The sequence below is a fragment of the Manacus candei genome, unplaced genomic scaffold (assembly GCF_025592945.1).
Source record: "Manacus candei isolate 608988 ecotype Guabito, Panama unplaced genomic scaffold, ASM2559294v1 h1tg000046l, whole genome shotgun sequence".
In the NCBI taxonomy this organism is placed as follows: domain Eukaryota; kingdom Metazoa; phylum Chordata; class Aves; order Passeriformes; family Pipridae; genus Manacus; species Manacus candei.
In genome coordinates, this window is record NW_026138094.1 from 3945911 (window position 1) to 3961922 (window position 16012).

Here is a 16012-nt window from a genome sequence, read left to right on the forward strand (position 1 = left end):
TTTGCTCACATGAAGTGTGCTATGTTAATACTATGATCCTTCCCCAGAGATATGGAATACTGTAGTTCCCTGAAAAAGTTACAGCCTCTCTTGTGTTTCTCCAGGCACCCTGGAACGACATGAAACAGGTGAAACAGCGAGAGCAATTCTTGCTGCTATTGAAGATTCAGAATACTTAGTGGCAGATGCTCCACTTCCTGTATCTCAAGAGTCAAAAAGAAATAAGAATTCTGGATACAAACATTCGAGCTCCTATAAGCATGGCATGGGCCCTTACAACTTTATTCATGCAGAAAAATCTTCAGATAAGGTAAGAAGGCAGAGTAGAATGTTTCTCAAGAGTCATGAGTTGTTATCCAAATTCTTTACCCTTAGACCCTCACTGATATATAGCTGTGTGGATAACATGTGTGGATAACATTAAACCCATGTGGCTTGGGTTTAAGTTTATAAAGGCTTCTTCTGACTGGCTCAGTTTTTATACCTTCAACAACCCCATTTCATAAAAAAACACCACTTTGTAATCAATGTGTTTTGGGAATTCTGTTCTCTTCAATAAACAGAGGAAGTCATGTCTGCTTTCCTCAACCCTCAATGTAGATAGAAACTATTTTCCCACAAGTAACGAAAATGAAAAATGCTTAAATGCTTTCCCTGAACTCACATGTGGAAACAGACTTGAGGATGGTCTTTAGCCTTTTTCTGACTTTATTAATTATAGTAAATGAAGTACTGGATGTTTCAAAACTGTCTGATAAAGTACAGCTTAATTTAAGTCCTAATTCTTGAATTATCTGGTCTTTTCTTCATTGTATCTACAAATTTATGCATAACATTGAGTTTATAATGATTGTAGTTTAACTCTTAATATTTCTCTTTGACCTTTTACTAACCTTAGTCTGATTTCTAAAGTTCTTTTTGATCCCATTTTCTGAAAAGTCTTATTAGAGCGAAATCCTGCTGAGCATGTTGTGGGGCAGATGGTGCACTAGTTGGCCATTGACACAGAATCTGATCTCCCTGTTTGTTAAAAGGAATAGTTTCTTCTTTCCTTTTTTTAATAGGAACAAAGGGGAAAAGTTTTGGGAGTTGTTTGGAGTGAAGTTTTAGGCATATCTGTTAAAATGAAAATTGCATGGATTTAACAAAGTGGCTGGAAAGAAAATGTGCTGCTTATGGAACATGGAAAAATAGTTTTTTGTCAATTTTCAAGTGTGGAGTTTAACCTGCTTTGGGAATTATCATGATCTTAGAAGAAATATCACAGTAGGCAACAGTGGAATTGTAATAATTTTTAGTGTTTTCTTGATCAAATATTCATCTTGGCTACTCTGATTTCTCGATAAAATATTCCATATTCTTGTTTAAATGTTCATTAATTATCTTTTCCAAGTGAAAATGTTTTATTGAGAATGTTATTGATGTCTTTTAGACTTTTCTTGTCAAAATACCTCCTTGGTCTTTTTAATTTCCCTTTTTTTTTTTTTCGTTATAGACCTGTTAGGTTAGTCTAATTTTGTAATAAATTAAGTTCTGTACTTGGGAAACCACTTTTCATTCATCAAAAATGTGTCACCCATTGCATCCAGAGCTTCTTCCCCTTCAATCTGCATTAGAGAAGGTTCTGTAGATTGGTGTGGGAGATGCTGGAGGCTAAATATATATCTAGTGTAGCTGAACCTGGGAAGAATATAACAATGGACATCCCCTTAATGCTATTCCAGAAGGCCAACACAAGCTGCACAAATGGAGTGTGGAGCTCTGCAGCTTTTTTTAGCCCTGTTTTGTTCTTGCTGAAATGAAGGCTTGTTAGGAACTCTACTGTTTTTCTCAGTTTTTCTGCAGGAAACTTTTTTTAGGTTTTTCAAAAAGTGCTGCATTGACTCTTTTGAATTCTTGTATTTTAGCATCTTGAAATAGACTGTGGAAATTGAGATCCCATGAAATAACTGAGAGGACCGTGGGTATCAGCCTTCAACATTCCATACCATAGTCATAAAAGCATAGAATTAGCATACAGATGAAACTATCATGAAACTCTCAGATTATAAAAGGTCTTAATATAGAATGAGTATTTCATTATGAATTTCCTTCCTTTGCAAATTGTGTATTAGAAATTTAACAACATACTAAATTGTTAATAACATTTCTATCAAAAACCCCCGACATCATCAATTTTAGCCTATTTTAAGAACTCAATTTCAGAAGAATTATGTAACAGAAAAAATGAAGGGCTAGCTATTCTATCCTCTTGGCATTGTACTTGTGAGTGATCCTTTTGTACAATGAGATGATCCACATGAAGGCTGCAAGTAATATTCAGCATTTCTTCTTACTCTTTATTATTATGTTGTTTTACCATTCCTATTATATTTAAGGCAAAAGAAGATTTCCAAAATAATGGTCTCTCTCCACTCAATCCTAAGAAAAAAGATATCCTCACATAGTAGTCCAGCTTCAAAGGCTTTCTTTCAAAACATTTGCCATCATGTAAATCACAGATACAAAGGCAGAATGTTTTGATTTCATGGTGTTTTGACCATTTTAATTCTTTTATTGTGCAGCACGTGCCAGTGGGAGTACCAATAACAGATGACTGTGACAAATGCAGTTAACACAAGATCCATATTAATGTTGTCAAATCCCCCTGATATATTTAAACAGATTTTAATTATTTTTAATGTCAAAAGACCCCCAAATATAGAGCTTAATAGTTCTTCAAGAAAGCTTTACTTAATACGTGAATGTAAAACCTCTCATAAAAATGAAACTTTTATACTGGCCTTAGTCATTGACGTAGGGTATTCATCAAGTCAGCAATTTGTGTGGCAAAGTGCCATTTGAATAGTGTATTGTTAGAATACTTATGGTCCACTTGACAAGGGCTCTTGCTGTAAATAGTGCAATTTGACTCCAGCTGTTAAAGAGTGGCTTTGACAGCAGCCAAATAGAATGGAGATGCTTTACTGCACCGCAGAAAAATCAATATTGGGTTCTTGTTCATAGTAACCTGTTTTTTCTTTTTTTTTCCCAGATTTATACAAGACTATCTAGAGTTCATTTGTGAAAGTTTAAATATTATTTTGAAAGTGAGGCTGTTTTACTTTCAGAGTAATGTTGGTGATGAATGCTACTCGTGTTTAGTTAAAAAGAAAAAGATAGTACTTTGTGGAAATACACTAATGTGATAATGCAGCATTTTTTCAACTCTCAGTTTCTTGGGATGGATATTAGGATGTGGGTGCGTAAGTTGTGTAATGAATGACAAAAAAAATGATCTTTTCTTCCTCTTAGGTTTTTTTTTTCTTTTTGTAGTGCCCCTGTAGTATCCCTGTCAGTTTTCTAAGTATAGGGGTTTTTTTAAAGCAGATTTCTTTGTTGTTCTCCCTGTAACAACCCCCACAGATGTTGACTATCTGTAGTGCCATTGTAGATTTTCCTGAAGCATAGTCTTGCTAGTGCTGAACAGTTTTCCAGCAGCATTCAGTGACACGAGGTTGCTATGATACCTGGCCAGTAGCAATAGGTATTGAATCACTGCTCTTAATTACAATAGACTACACACTAGACTCTGTGCTCATGGTGTTTATATGGAACCAGCTCTCATTATACCTTTAAGTCATAGTTATATTTGAAAATTGGAGCTGTGTGAAAAGCTGATTTTAAAAAAAAAAATTGAAATGCTCCAGTGCGTCCTATGAAGATTTCATTGATGCACATAAAAAGCTGGATGTGTCTGGGAATTGTTTTCCTGATGTTCCAGAAATCTTTCATGTTAGAAAGTTTCCTAGCTTTTCAGCTTCAGTAATTTGGATATAGATGTGTGTTTTTCACGCACTAATATTTGTAGTGATTTCAGTAATGTAATTAGAATCTTCTGTGTAAAAATGTTGGAGGAAGAGCAGCTTCTAAAACCTGCCAGTAGTTTCTAATACTTGAACTCTCGAATTATGCTACTGAAGAGCTACATTAGAAAAGGGAAATTTTTACTGTGTATCTAAGAAAAGACAAAGATGGGGGGAGAAATGAATTTATTTATATGTGAACTTTTGTAGGAGTGTTAGGTGTATGTATTGCTTGATATATAAACCCAGCAATTTCTTAAAATACCCAGTGTTAATAGTTCTAAAGAACTTGGTATTCAGTTAAATAATAGCATACATAACTACCCTAAAAAAAATATGTAAAGTCAAGAATGCTCAGAAATTATAAATAATAAAATAAGTATCTATTTTGTTGCTGCACAGAATAAGTAAGAGACAAATGAAGACTGTAGGACAATAGTGGTTATTTGTTTTAGTATAGCAAAGGAAGCAATTTGAAAATGAAATTGTTATTGGAAGCCTGGAAAATCACTACTAGTTAAATCTTACTGATGGAAAAATTGGTAGAAAAATGGAAATGAGATACAAGCACAAATACAAAATAATACTTAGCAAATAGGAAATCAAGAATAGTACCATAAACAATGGTGTTGTAGGCATGGATTCCTTTAATTTCTTTCCTTTTATAATATTTAGAGCACTGTTATAGGGAATTACAGATCTTGATCATTTCAGTGAAGTAGATTATTAAGAACAAAGCAAAAGAGAAAATAGATATTTCTCCTTGAAGTTGGTAACCTCATGTTGTTGCTTCCAGGATATTTCTTTTTTTTTTTTTTTCTGGAAACAGTGTTCAGTAGCTTTATTTAGTAGTATATTAAGTAAGTGTAATAGGAAAATGAGTAAAGAAAAAAAGAGCTTGATATGTACAGATATATTTTTTTCTCTGTAATTCAGTTGCAGAGCATTTCAGTACTGTATTTCCTGTGAAATTTCACAATTAAGTATTTTATCAAGGGACTGGAGTAGCCACATAACTAGAGTGAAGCAATAGCTTCAGAGTTGTGAGATTAAATTTGTACCAGTTAAAAGGAATCCTGAGCCTGAGAGCTATTGATAGCTTTGACCACATGCCATCTCTGATGAAAGTTACTGGAGTTTTTGAAATGGTCCACCAAGTCAAGAGTTTGTTGATTTGTGTTTTCTCCACTGATCACCTCAAAGCAAAATGGAAGCACAAAGTTACCATTGTGATCTTGTAGCACATTTGAATCTTGTAGATGAGGCTGGCAATCTACACAGGCTGACAGAAATCTGAAAATAAGCCTTAACTATTTATTTCAAGGCTTCTGACCCTTTTCTATATACATTTATAAGCTTTTCTTCTCTTACTATACTGAAGGTGACTGGCTTAAAATTTTTATTTTCCCTGCCTGGACAACTAATTGAACTGTGTGATAAAGCTAAAGAAGGTGCTGGGGTGTCCTGCTAGAAATAAATCTGAGGTCAGTGTCAACAGTCCTTGTGAATTAGTCCATGTTGAGGGATGATTTTTGAAGCTAACCCAGCTATTGCTGTAATCTTTGTCTTCTCCCATCCCTCCACCACCATGCTGCAATTCCTTTCTCTGTCCCTTGGACACTGTAGAAAATTCACATTTTGTTTTTTAAGGGACATATCTTTATAATTAGAAACATACAGTTTCTGTCTTGTGGAAGTGCTGTTCATGATCTTATTTGTCACTTAGGACTTTTTCTTTTAGGCCTGAATGTGGAGTTGGGCATTTTCCCCTCTTAGATTTTACTTTTACTACTTTCTAGTCCATAAATTGTGATTTCTTGTGCAGATCAGCCTAATTGATTTTCCTTCTAAGTGCTCTACCTAATTCTAAAATAAATTACATCATCTTTGTTCTAATATTTGTATTTTCATATTATCCAATGGTGTTCTTGAAAATTCTTCACTATTCATGACAGGCATCTGGTGGAATCTTCATATGTGTGATAATCATCTTTTTCTTTCTAAACATTGAATTCCTGACCTCATATTTTTCTTCACTGAAGTAATACTAATTAAACAATTAACAGGAATTCAGAGTAAATTCAGGGTGAGACTTTCCTAGGTTTCCACCTCACACAACTATTTAAAAAAACACATCAGCATCTGAAATGTATTTTAGAAATTGGACTTGCAGCAAACAAACCTTACTCTGCAAAAGAAAGATTTGCTATCTGCTGCTTTCCTTCTGATAGCTAAATCTCATTTAAATAGCAGAAATAAAATCCTAGGCTAAACTGTGGCTCAATTTCAAACTAATTAGCAGCAGTAGTTACATATTTTTTATATATTAATATTCAAAACCTGATTTGTTCTAGTGGTCAGATTTGGTTCTTGCAATACTTATGGGAAGGGATGGATGATCCAAGCAGGCATCTGAGAATGTTTCTTTGTTGTCCTTCTGGAAGCCCATCAGTGAGACTGAACAGATCTCAAGGAAAGAACAGTTGGAAATCTGTGCACAGAAACGGAGCTGCCATCCTGATACATCCTTAGGGGCTGAAGAAAGACCAGCTTGCCTATTACTGAGTTTTCAAGAATGGCACTTCCTAGGATTCACAGGATTTTAATATTTAAGAATTTAATCCCATGATTTTTTCTGCTCTTTTTCATGTGATTTGATCCAGAACTTTTATGTAGACAAATTTTCTGGGTGGAATTATAATCTAAGGTAGGAAATGCACTGTCAGAACAGCCTGGGGCAAGTATGTTGTTTCAGTTGGAGTCAGCAGTCAGACATGGTTTGGTGACTTAATTTTTATATGCATCAATCCTTTTTAGGATTTTAGCAATATTCTCATGCTTTTACCCTCCTCCTGAGGTCATGTTGGCAGTATCTGTGTTCAGCATTATTCTCCCAGATATTTTGATGTTCATTCATCCAGTAAATTGTTCAGTATAATAATTCCTAAATCCTGAGTCAGTAGTCTGTGTTTTTGGATGGCTGTAGCATTGTTTGTCCAGTTGATGATCAAGGAAACTTTAGAGATGTTCCATCTTACAACTTTTCTTAAGTGCTGAGTGAGAATGAAAATGCTTTTGCTACCACCCATCACTGAGCCCTAAACATTTCTGAAGATATGGTTAGGAAATTTACTTCTACCTTCTGAAGAAGTCAGTATATTAAAATATAAACAGAGTATTTAATATTGAGTGTATAAATAATACTTAATTTAGAAACCACCTTATTTTTTCCTTCCATCTAAGCTTTTCATGGTGCAGAGACTGTCTGTGTTGGAAATGGATCTTAGTCTGACATGAGTGGATCTCCAGTTCACTTTTATATTCTTTCTATGGTAAAATTATTAGACAAGACTTTGTCAAGAGTATTTGTTTAGAATTTCTGATAGTGTACCGAGACAGGTTGTGACATGAGCAAAGCAAAAGTTGTCTGTATAAAATAGTCTTTATATTGTATATATTTCTTCAAGTATTTTCTTGAAAAACAAAAAATATAAAAACTTATTTCCTAGTGTTGAAAACTTATGTGAAGAATATTCTGTATATTAGCTTTACTTGCCTGTTATTCTTTGATATCTTTTTATGGTTTGTCTCAAGGATGACCTTTATATGTACACTTTATTAAATCCAGTAAAAAACCTAAAGTTCAGTATTTGTGATGGAGAGAGAGAAAACAAAATTGAGAAGCATTTGATTTTCATACCAGATCTCTACATTGACCAATAGATGTGTTAGCAATTCTTCCTGAACAATTAAAATGTTTGTGCCCAGGAGATCCATCTGGACAACAATGTGCCTGACAGTGGCCTTCCACACATGATGGAGAGGGTTTCTTCAGTCCTTAGTCTGCTCATTACACAGCTTGAGCTTGAAGACTCCTTGCCTTCATTACTTACATTGTGCCACAAACTCATCAGGAGTGATGCTGCAGTTACTGTTGGAAGTGCTGTGCAGATAGTAATGCTCTGCACTGGGATTTGAAAAAAGAAAAAATGGAGAAAGGGTTACGGTGTTGGAAGGAAAAAGGTTCTTACGATTAAGTTCATGGATAAACACCGGTGATGACACCTTGGAAAATATTGTAGCCTTTTCTTTATGGGAGGTGGATTTTAGGATGATCTGGGCATCCTCAATAATATGACCAGGGCTGTTGTAATGAATACTATGAGAAAAGCAAGGAAAGGTAAGTTCAAAGCAGTTTATTTAAGCTATATCATATGGGAAAATTCAGAATGAATTGACACATTTGTTTGGGACTGCATTGTCCAAGTGAGGAAGCCTCAGGTCAAGCATAAATTGCATGTGAAAGCAAATTGGGGCCCTACTATTGACTCCAGGCTTTGTACATATAGTCCTTTATATGTGAGTATTGAGCTTTAAAAAGGGTAAATTAATAGGAAAAAAAAGTTCTGAATGCCCCCCTCAAGAGGATCCTCTGTCCTGTGGCTAAGTGAAGTGTGTGAAGGTGAGGAACATGAGTGACCTTGGTATAGTGACACCACGACTCTGTATGACACTCATGCACAAGGCCAGCATTGCTCTGGAGTGGATGGGCCTCCCCTGTTTGTGCATTCTGGGATGCTTTTAGTGACAGAAACTCTTCACAAGCTCCCTACATTCAAAGCTCCAGGAGGTGGGCAGGGTTAGACACAGGAGTGTGATATGTGGACTGCTGATTCGAGCTAATATTGGATTAGAAAGTGGATAAGGTTTTTATGGGGAGATGAAAGTGTAGCTGATAATTTGCATCCTTTCTTCCTCTGCGGGTTCTTTCAGAGATGGTACATGGGGTATGTTTAAGTGCTATTTCAATTATATACCTGCTGTTTGTGTAACTATTTTTAACTGAATGCACCTTTGCACGTATCCTGGATTGCTCACCCTTTCAGCAGAACAAGAAAATAAGACAACTGTGTATTGCAAAATGGTTATGAAGTGAAGAAGGCAGTTTTGCTGATGTGATTTACCTCAAATAACGCACCATTCGATGTTATTGTTGAACAATAGGTTATTTTTCAATTACAAATAGGTAAATATGATTGGAAGACCATATTTATATCTAATTATTAACAGTTATTCAAGCATCATCTGGAGAATTTGAAGTTTCTGTTATGTTATTGTATGGCTAGAATTTTGGTGTAATCTTTTAAAAAGCAAGCACTTTAAGAAATATAAGATGGAGAAATCTGAAATGAAGGTCCAAGCCTTTTCTGAATGATCTGTACTCTCCAACACTTTTAGTACTCTTCCACTGAATGATCTCTTTGATGGTTTGCTGTATGCTGTGCCATTGTCATGGGAAAAAGCTGTATTAATTTTTCTTCTTGATTTTCTTTTAATGATCAAACTAATTCAATTAGACTTTCTAAATTCAGAATTGACTTAGTGCTAACTAGACATGTAAGTTACACCAAGGTTTTAGTTTTATATGTAGAAATCACAGCAAAAAAAATTATTTCCTAGTAGATAAAGAGGTGTTGTGTTCATGGTGTAGATTTAGGATGAGCTATTTGAAATCTGAGATATTTGTGGAACTTGCTAACAATATTTTATGCTCATAAACCAGTTTGAAGCCCCAAACACAATTTCATTTATCTTTATATTCTGAGCTTTATAGACTCTGCGAAAGTGTCCATCTGTTCAGCTGAGATTGCTTCAAATAGTGAGTGGTCAGAGAGACTTAGCTGATAAAGGTCAAAGGAGCCTCTTGACCCTGTGGTACTTGCCAAAGCAATTGGAGCAAAGGGACTGATATACAGTTAGATACAGCTTGCTAACGTGATCTCCACTTTAATTGGTAATGATAGCAAGAATACACAGTAAAGTCATTGCTGAAAGAAAACAAAAAGTATCCAATATAGTAATTTATTACCAGTCAGTGGGTTTCACGCACTGGGTTGTTTTACCCCTGCAGTGGTCAGAGAAAGCAAAAAGGTACTCTAACACTTAACTGAAAATGGATGCCCTGCTGCTATCAGAGATGCATGGTGGTCAAACGATTGCCTGTGCCATTAGCTTGGTAATGTTTTCTCTATTGTAAACTCAGCTCCCCATGTTCTTCCTGTGCATCAGCTGCAGATTGAAGGCTTTCTCGTTTGTCTTCTATTTGTGCTGCCAATCATCAAGCTGCTGTCCACCAAGCACATTTGAAGGAGGCAATTTTTTTTGCTCCTATCGACTACCATCTCTAGCAACCGAGGGCTCAGAGGATTTAGAAATAAATTTAATGCTTTAATTTACACCGTACCAGCCATTTTGTGCATTGTTTATGTATTTGTTTTCTGAGACAAATACAAGTTTCCTATTTTGCAAAACTATACACGAGATAGCACCTGCAAACGTGTCCCCAAACATAATTCGTAAGGAAGAATTGCAGGTACTATATTTATATTTATGTAATAGAAAAAGGCTGAAGAGAAAAATATCTGTGCAAGTAAGGACAATTTTTAAGCTATTCTGTAGCTAAAAAACCAAACAAACACCAAAAATGCAACCCCAAACTAAACAAAAGTAGAATACAGCCATTCCTTCCCACCATCAAAAATAAAACATCATGGAGAATAGAATAAGTTATGGCAATATGTTAATGTTTAAGACCCTTAGGTGTGGTAGCCATGCTTCAAGTAACAGTTCTTTGAGCTCCACAAAGTACAAATGTGAAAGACAGGGTAGAAGTACCTAAATAATTTTACAAGCAGATGTGTGATGTGCTTATTTTTTTGTGAGCCCGGGGCCAGACCAATAACGAGATGCAATTCTGAGAAATTATGAGCTCTGAACTTTTACTGACAATCCAGTGACTGGCCTGATCAAGAGACACAAAATTCCTAATTTCAATAAATTTTGGTTGACAAGTTCTACTGTCCTGCCCTTCTCTGTCATTTCTGTAACTGAGGTTATCCACAATTTAGTTTTTAAAAACCTAAATAATCTTATTGTTGATGTCATTGGTTGCTCCAGAGGTAATGAAGAGTGATTCAAACATGTAAATAGTATTTAAAGCTTCTATTGGCTTTGTAGTGTAATAAAAGGTCAGATTACAGCAAGGACAGATGATGAAAATAAGTGTTAATTGAAATAAGCATAACTTGGTTGATGTTAATGGATTGTAATATACTCTCTCACAAGAGAAAACTCAAAGGAACAGAATTAAACCCCTTGAATATTACATAATTTAAAAAGTTATTAGAATCAGTAGGATATCTCACAATAATGCTTTATTCAACATGATTCATTCTGCAGGCACTAGGAACTTTGGTACCAGTTTTCTGACATTTTATCCTGTTGTGTTTGGGATAAAGTGAGAGTGCAGTGGATAAAGAAGGCCAAAAGTCTGAAACAAATATCACATTTAATACTAAAGGACTTTTTTTATGTAGAAGCTGATACTACCCATGCTTTGAGAACTGAGCAACTTCTTGTCAGTGGTATCAAAGTGGTGTCTGAGTATATTTTGAGTCCGCTTTGCCTTTTAAAAATCTACCTTGTGATTTTGCCACTTTATTTCCTTTACGTCAAATGAATGTCAAGATCATTCCTGTCAAATCTGTTTTTAGTACAAAACCCACAATAGAACACATCTGGTAAAGGAAGAGGGTGTGTGGAGAAAGTACATATATATGAAGAGCTGGAACAATATGGGAATCCTTGCCAGCTAATGGAAGTGTGTATTTTAAGTAGAATAGCATTCTCAGAACAAGTTGGATCCCTGTGGAAAAAGTCCTTTAGAGATGAGAAGGCAGCTAGGTAAAATAACACTTGAGTTGTACTTCCTATGAAATTTTTATGTGATATGTCTGTCTTAAACCTGTTAAAGATAATGGCATATATTGGTGTGGTTGGGGGCCACAGCATAGCCCCCCTGCTGCCCTTTCCCATAGACAGGGGGAAATTTTTTCTTGGATGCTAAGGTAAGAATGAATAAAGGAAGAAAAGAGGTAGAAGAACAGGTTTGTAACTTGTAGAGCAGTGATGAACTATGTGCCAGAAGGAATCAATTAAAGTGAGTCTTCCAAGTTTGTTGCCCCATCCCTTGAATGTGCACAAAGGAGGGGGAAAACTGGTGAAAGGGCTAAAAGGAATATTCTAAGCTCCTTGGACTTGTTTAGTTTGGAGAAAAGGAGGCTGAGGGGTGACCTCATTGGTTTCTATGGCTTCCTGAGGAGAGGTGCTGAGATCATCTCCCTGTTATTTGGTGATAGGACACGTGGGAATGGTTCAAAGCTGTGTCAGGAGGTTTAAACTGGGCATTGTTTTACCAAGAGGGTGGTCAAGCACTGGAACAGGTTTCCTAGGGGGGTGTTCAATGCCCCAAGCCTCTGAGTGGTTAATGGACATTTGGACAATGTCCTTAACAGCAGGAGGCCTGGTCAGGTAGTTGGACAAGATGATCACTGTAGGTCCCTTCCAACTGATATAGTCTACTCTGTTCCAGCTCTTGTCTGATCCTGGTTTAAACATCTTCAGTGGCAAAACAGGGAGATGCTGGGAGATAGTTGCCATGCATGGAATATAGCTTGGCCTTTCAGAGACTCCCTGCATTCTGCTCTGTCCTGGATTTAGAAAGTTTGTTCTTCTACTGGTCAGTGATGCACAAGAGGTTCATGAATCTCAGGATATTTTAGTCTGTAGCCAGACTTCTTGCTCTTTTAAAGCTTTACACTAGAAAAGGGAAGGGTACAATACATAATGTAAATATCTGCTTTTCAATATCCACCTTCAAATGCTATTCCCAGCTCTCTAGTTTGTAGTTAGTTTTATGGGTTTCCCTCCTTTTTCTGTCGTCTTCTGTTACAGAAAATAACTTGTCCATATTTCCTAAATAGCATTTTATGTCTTAAGCTTTAGATGTCCACCTTCTTTCACTGGAATGAAATGCCTATGCCAGAGAGCTGAGGTAACTTGATAGATGCTTTTAGGATCAATGTCAATAAGCTTTCATATTGCCAATAAACAATAAATATCTATTGTGACTTCACATGCAGCATCACCAGATGTCTCAACAGATTGACATTGTCACAGTATTTCCCTTTGTTAGGATGGTGATTTTACTGAAGGTTTCTAAATGTTAATCAACCAAATATAAGTGTAGAGACAGAGAAAATAATAGGCCAAATAATAATAGCTTCTATGAATGTCAAAGGTAGCCTGTGAATTCCAGTGTTTGCATTCCATGAGGTTCTCCCTGTGTATTAGGAAGCAGCATAATTAAAGATTAAAATAATCCTAGTGCTTAACTACAATGTGTTATTTTTTAAAAAAAGGAAAAAGGAAAGGGATAAAAAGAAAACCTGAACAAGCAGTTATAATCTCTTACTTATGACTCCCTATGGAGATCTTTAAATGAGATTATGTATTTAGAGTGCATCCTCATCTGGCGGGAGCATCGTTCTCTAAATAACAAAAAAAGCCAAATTATATTACTGCCCAAAACTAAATAGCCAAATAACTAGAGGTTAGAGAGTCGATTCTTTCCTTGTGTTGTTCTTACTACAATATTAACAATTTAAAAATAGCTAATGCTCTAAAATCATAGTTTGTAATGTAAAAAGAGTTAGGTAAGGAGTAGTCATGAGAAAGAAGATGTAATCAACATTACATTCCTATTAAAGCTATCCTATTTACTAACACTTGCTGGTTTCTTTTAAGATTTGACTATTTTCAACAGAAAGTTCCTTGTATAAATGGAATATTTCAGATTATCTAGGAAATTAAAGCTAACACAGTGATCTGTGTCACTTGTGATATGGAAACCGACACGATGGTTTACAAAAGCTAAAAAGTTGCTTCTTGATGCTGTTCTTCCTGCTTGTACGTGTTTGTTTGGGAATGGGCAGGAGACTGAGCACAGGGCTGAGAGCACGAGCTTGTGCAGGACAACAAAAACATCCAAGTCATAAGTGCTTAAAGAAAAGGGTAGAAGTGTCAACAAGGAGTTTACACTCCTTCACTTCTGGTATTTTCCTGAAAGTGAAAGATTCTTCTTTACTAGATACAGTCAGGATTATGATACAAGGTGTTGTAATCGTAACTGTACCCTCAGATGATCCTTCGGGTACCTTCATGGAATGTTGTGTGGTGGTGCAGCATGATGATTCCTGTGAAAGAAAGGAGATGTTTTACAAACTCATGTGGAGTCTCCCTCTTGGACAAAAATTTAGGGTTTTGTCTTTATAAAACAAATTTATTGGAGTATTCTGAAAGATTTAACTCTGTCATTTAGTTCAGTTTCTGTTTTTTTCTTTTAGTGTTGTGCAAAACATTTGTTCCAAATGACATTTTTCATCTTTATTTCTGTCAGATTTTAGGAAGTTTCAAAAACTATTTTCTTTGGGCATTTATTAGCCTCGGTAATCAACCATGTATATTTATACCAGCACAATTATTGTGTTTGTATGTAGAACTGAAATGGTGCTCTACAAATCCTGAGAGAGGACTTTAAAGTTGGGGAAGAAGTATGGAGAATTTTAGAAAGATCCAGATTGAAAATGGGGTGGCACGTGGTGAAGTCAGTTGTTCACAATGTTTGTAGTTGCTCTGTAGCCTTTTCCTCTCAATTATTTTCAGCTAAGGTAATTAATTTTGTAAATGGAGATTTATACACATAAGTTCCTTATTGTTGCTGATAAAGTAAGTGTGACAGCTCAGAACAAAGTAACTTTTAGATAGCTTTGCATGTTTTGAAATGGCAAAAGGCGTGGTCTTCATCCCATACATATGTCAAATTGCAACAAGGCATTACAGACATTTGGGGTGTGCAAGAATTTTGCAACATCATAGGATTTGCTTCCCTAGCTTTATTTTGTAAGAACAAAAACTCTATGCTTTAAAACTTACCAAGAAGTCTTTTAGCTTGAAATGAGACTTAGCAGAAGAAATACCAGCCTAGAGTTTTTGTAAAGATAAATTCAAGCCGGTGTTGTACCCTTTACATGTGCATGTCTCTGTGTATCTTAAGCTATTTAGAAGCAAATCTTTTTTTCCTTAGTAACAAGTGAATAAATATAATTAAATTGAACTTAATAGAGTTAATAGATTTCATCTATTCTAGTAGAGTTAACAGATTTCATCTATTCCATTGGCAATTCTCTGTTCATATCTTGAAAATTACAAAGTGCTCTGGATTTGTGTTTGGACATTTAATATTTTTCTTTCAGCTAACTGATACCAGCTGCATCCAACAGCCCTTTACTATTTTACCAGTTAAGACAAAATGGAACAATGCAAACTTTCATATTCTCTTATTTGATCTGGAAAAACTTGAGGAACTTCTGCTGTCATCTCAACTTGATGGATTGAAGTCATCGAAATCATTCCACAACCAATACACTCTAGAAAGAGCTAAAAGTACTGCTGAGAAAAGGGCACTGACACTAAAAAGAAACAAAACTGCTGGTTCCATACCTCCAGTGGATGGGCAGGGAGATACTGTTGGTTCAAACCAGGTCTGTAGGGGTAATAATGCCCCCAGGCCTGTGGAAGAAAGTGGTGGCATGAAAAGACAGAAAAAAAAGAAGAGTTCCAGAAAGATTGGAATGCAAACATCAGGAAACATTGATGTGAACATCGCCACTGAGGCAGCTAAGCTGCTTTTGTCCTGTCTCCTACCATGGGGTGTAGATAAAGAATCAGACAATCTGTGTGTTGGACACTTGGATATCCCAAGGCTTCAGCGTCGTGTTTCTTTTGGACTTGTGTCAAATGAGAGCCACCTCTCACTAATGTTGCCAGGAGGGAACTGTGCTGATTGTGCTGTGCTAGGAGAAGATGAAATTTTCAACTTGTTTTCCAAAAGAGTGCTCGATTTATCAAACAAATACCTTGCTGCAACTGAAGGAGAAACTGGAAGAAAGGAGGGACTTCAGAATCTTTATGGAACAAAGGATTTGGAAACAATATTCTTCTTATTTAGCAGAATAGCTTTAATTAACAGGATAATTAATATACCTTCAGCAGTTACAGATGAAAGTGAAAGGTAAGAACTTTTTCATTATGAATCTTCTCTTCCTTTATAGTGGTTAAAATCATTAAAAAACCTGAAACAAACTTTTCTTAAATATGTACTTTTGCAATGGAGCCTGTATTCTTTCTCTAGGGCTTTTTAAAAGGATGTTCTTTGAACAAGAGGAGATCAGGATAAAATTAGGTATCTTTACATTTTTCTGTGTAGC

The 16012-nt window shown here is 35.8% G+C and overlaps 1 protein-coding gene across 12 annotated transcripts in view; it reads left to right on the forward strand.

Annotated features, from left to right (window-relative positions):
• Window positions 1-16012, forward strand: part of WDR72 (WD repeat domain 72) — a 109666-nt gene that overhangs the window by 36077 nt on the left and 57577 nt on the right. For all 12 annotated transcript variants that reach the window (XR_007906188.1, XR_007906187.1, XR_007906189.1 and 9 more), the window contains 2 exons: window positions 105-310; window positions 14999-15816. Coding sequence is in view for 6 of the 12 variants with exons in the window: in XM_051797191.1 (XP_051653151.1) it covers window positions 105-310; window positions 14999-15816 (1024 nt within the window). In the remaining 6 variants the exon portion in view is untranslated. The remainder of the gene's footprint in view (window positions 1-104; window positions 311-14998; window positions 15817-16012) is intronic.